Source organism: Limulus polyphemus, unplaced genomic scaffold (genome assembly GCF_000517525.1).
Source record: "Limulus polyphemus unplaced genomic scaffold, Limulus_polyphemus-2.1.2 Scaffold864, whole genome shotgun sequence".
NCBI classification, from domain to species: domain Eukaryota; kingdom Metazoa; phylum Arthropoda; class Merostomata; order Xiphosura; family Limulidae; genus Limulus; species Limulus polyphemus.
Genome location: NW_013666474.1, coordinates 41348 through 45333, shown reverse-complemented (window position 1 = coordinate 45333; position 3986 = coordinate 41348). Strand labels below are relative to the sequence as shown.

The following is a 3986-nucleotide window of genomic DNA, read 5'->3' as shown; positions in this document are numbered from 1 at the left end:
ACCACTTTAGATAGCTGTAAAATATACAGAAAATAATACTAGTGTACCACTTTAGATAGCTGTAAAATATACAGAAAATAATATTGGTGTACAATTTTAGATAGCTGTAAAATATACAGAAATAATACTGGTGTACCACTTAGATAGCTGTAAAATATGCAGAAATAATACTGGTGTACCATTTTAGATAGCTGTAAAATATACAGAAATAATACTAGTGTACTATTTTAGATAGCTGTAAAATATACAGAAAATAATACTGGTATACCACTTTAGATAGCTCTAAAATATACAGAAAATAATACTGGTGTACCATTTTAGATAGCTAAAAAATATACAGAAAATGAATACTGGTGTATTATTTTACACGTAAAGACCATAACAGTTCTTTGGTGATATATGTCAGAACCTACTGTAATTTATGACAAGGTGACAACTTGGTTTTTTATCATAATCAAATGGTCCGACATGAACTATAACACTGATTACGATTTCGATTCAAATACTACAACCATGTTCTTAAATGCATATTTGCTTAAGATAGAGTACTTTCAGTTCTTAGTGTAATAACAGTTCGACACCGGTATTGTAAATATTTGGAGGTACAAATAATCTATATCTTTAAGAATCGCTAAAACCGAGAAACATCTATATGGAAAGAAATCAGGGATAAAATTCCTAGAAAACCGACTTTGTAGCTAAATTGTAGTCGTTGTACTTTTAATATCGTGAAAGTTTTATCTGCAATAGCAAACACACTAAACGACGACACGTTAATGGAAGAGTTCTTAAATTGAAATCTGTATAGGCAATAGTCAAAGTTCGATGCTTGCAGCGTACAGGTTCAACTAAGTATATAGTTGATGCTAGTACACCTTCTGTTCAGTGCATAAGATCAGTTACAGAAAGAGCGATATAACATGCAATAAGTAAATAAACTAAAACCATTAAGTTGAAGCAATTTAACAACTGATCATTGTGGTGTACTCTGAATACACTTGCAAGAGACTGTTAAAACGCCTTTTGTAATTCAAAACAGTAATATATGTTTCCAGTAAAAACACAGCAGAAGTGTAAAATATAACTGTTTTATTAAACTGATAAGTGTAGTTTTAACAAGTCCCTTAGGCTCTCTCTTCTATTGCCTTGTAACAGAAATTACACTCGGGAAGGAATATATTTAAAACACATGTGTGTGTATATATATATATATTAGCACTAAAGTCCAAAAACGATCAGTGACAGATATGTATATACATGTGAAAATTAATCTGATATTTGTAAGGAATGTTATCTCAACTAAACAATGTAAAAATGAATTATTCGCATGTCAGTTGCGTAATTTTACATTTCAACCGATGAAAAATCGAAATGACATTCTCAAACAATGTTCTTAAAGTCAAAACTTTTCAATTTAAGACGATTTTTGTCGTTCTTTCAAAATATATATTTGTTTCTCAAGTTACATAAGTGTACGCTGGTGCTAACACTGCTTCTTTCAGTTTCCAGGGGCAGTCAAATTACAGCTGTTGAATGTGGTATTTGCGTGTATGTTTTATAGCAAGTATTCAAACGTTTGCATTTAAAATTACCACGTTAAACAACGTGCCTAAAACGACAAAAGTTTAAAAGGAAGAGCCAGAAAAAAAACTCATACGTGTTAGTCACTTCAATCACTGCTCTAAAAGTTTATCATTGAAATAACTTTAAATTTACAGTGAACATTGACAATTATGTATCATAGCGAGGGGACCTTTATTGTTTTCTTGGTGCATAGCTAAACAATGATCTATATGCATTCTGTTCACCGCAGAAAATCGAACCATGGATTTTAGCATTGTAAGTATGTAACCTTACCGCTGACCCACTGGGGGACAGGAGACTTTTAAGTAAACTACCTGGTGATGCATTTACTGGTGAAACCGTGGTCGTGAATAAATGAAGTGTTTGTGAAGCGTATAATTGTCTTTGTGTTTTAATTCTATTTTATATAAACATTTGTATATTTATTATTCGCTTCATCGGAATTTTGTGAAACAGCAGAACGAATGCAATATGTAAAAAAAAAGGTTTATGGAATGCTATGGGAATATCGATTCAAAACTCAATATATTTGGCTTGGTAGAATATTTAAGCTGCTTACATATATTTACCACATCAAGTCAGTTATAATATGCTATAATAGATCAAATAATTATTAATAATAATTAATCAGTCCATATGTACCATAAGTATCCAGGTCGCTATATATATATATATATATATCTACTATAATTAACTTGGGCGCTATATATGTGCTATAATTAATCAGGTCAGTATATAGCTGATATGGTTGACAAGGTTACTATATATCTGTTGTAATTAGCCAGGTCACCATATATCTGTTGTAATTAGCCAGGTCACCATATATCTGCTATAATTAATTAGTTCACTATCTATCATTATTAACCAGATCATTATCTACTTAGTCTATAAACAAGATTCTTTATTTATAAAGCGTGACAATTTTCTACAAAAGTTTTTATATGATTTAAGTTAATCAACCTTTAATATCCAGAGAAGTCCAGTAACATCATAACCCAAAGACACAAATTATACAAAATAGCTACAAATGTGACTTTCTAATTCTACTCAGTAAGTTAATGAACACGTTGGACTTGCTTAGCTAAATGTACATTAACACAACAATTCAATACCCGATCTACATTCATTTTATTTCCTGCGGTTAAAACAGGCGATATACGTAATGTTATGATCATAGTTTTTTCTCAGCTTAGAGAAACTAAAAATTACTTGTAATTAGTATTTTGAAAGTCTAACGTGTAATGGCTGGTATTTTGTAGTGATTATATCAAATGTTTTAAGTAATAAATAATGTATCACTTTAAATGTTAATTCTACAGATGTTTCCCAGGCGAAACTTTCCACACGCCAAGTTACCCTTATTGCTGGAGCTGTGGTTAGTGGTTTCATTTTGTTACTACTAGTTACAGCTTTTCTATGTAGCTATCGGAAAAGGTGAGTTACTCGTGTTTTGTAGAACTGGTTCTTTCCAAATACAGATTATTATTCATTTATATAACTATGATTAGTACAAGTTTTGAACACTATTATATCAAGAAGCTAGAAATGAAGTTTTGTCTTTTTGGAATTTTAAGGTTAACCAATAAGCTTATGTGAGTTTGTTTGTGGGAACTTAAAACCTGTAACTTTGAAACAAATAATATATATAAACATGATGTCATTTGTAGAACACAATCGACTCATTTTTGCATTCAAATTTTTACTCTTTTTTTTCTGAAATATTCTTTCTTTAGTCCAAATCAATTTATATTCACAAAGACTTACACTGAAAATACTTTTTAAAATGTATGAGATTAACCGTAGATTGGAAACTTTCAGTTGGTGCTGCTCAGATAAAAACATTCTGCTACCTTTACTAGTTGGAGAAAGCAAAAAATAAATAAAATAAAATCGGTAACTATAATTAATTTACAATTTTTAACTGCAGTATGCAGGATGTAAACCTGCAATATCCTTATGTGTGGTTTAATGACAAGTAAAAGGTTTGGGTCATATTGATTTCGGTTAATTTCATAACCTTCGTTTTTAAGTAAAATTAGCTGTACCTTGGAGTCGCGGAGATTCAAGGTCCCCAATGGAGGTCTGTTTATCACAGTGAATAATGCAAAATTATTTTGATCATTAAGTATTCATCCAATGTTTCAAATAAGTCTATTAAATAAAACACAAGTCATTAGTTATACTAAAGTTTCAAACAGGTCTATTAAATAAAACACAGGTCATTAGTTATACTAAAGTTTCAAATAGGTCTATTAAATAAAACACAAGTCATTAGTTATACTAAAGTTTCAAAAAGGTATATTAGATAAAACAAAGGACATTAGTTATACTAAAGTTTCTAATAAGTCGTATTAAATTAAAACAACAAGTACATTAGTTATACTAAAGTTTCTAAACAAGGT

The 3986-nt window shown here is 30.1% G+C and overlaps 1 protein-coding gene across 1 annotated transcript in view; it reads left to right on the top strand.

Annotated features, from left to right (window-relative positions):
* The window catches only part of LOC111086122, a 29856-nt gene that overhangs the window by 9182 nt on the left and 16688 nt on the right, over positions 1-3986 (top strand). The window contains exon 4 of the mRNA XM_022387727.1: positions 2904-3018. Within this exon, the coding sequence (XP_022243435.1) occupies positions 2904-3018 (115 nt within the window). The remainder of the gene's footprint in view (positions 1-2903; positions 3019-3986) is intronic.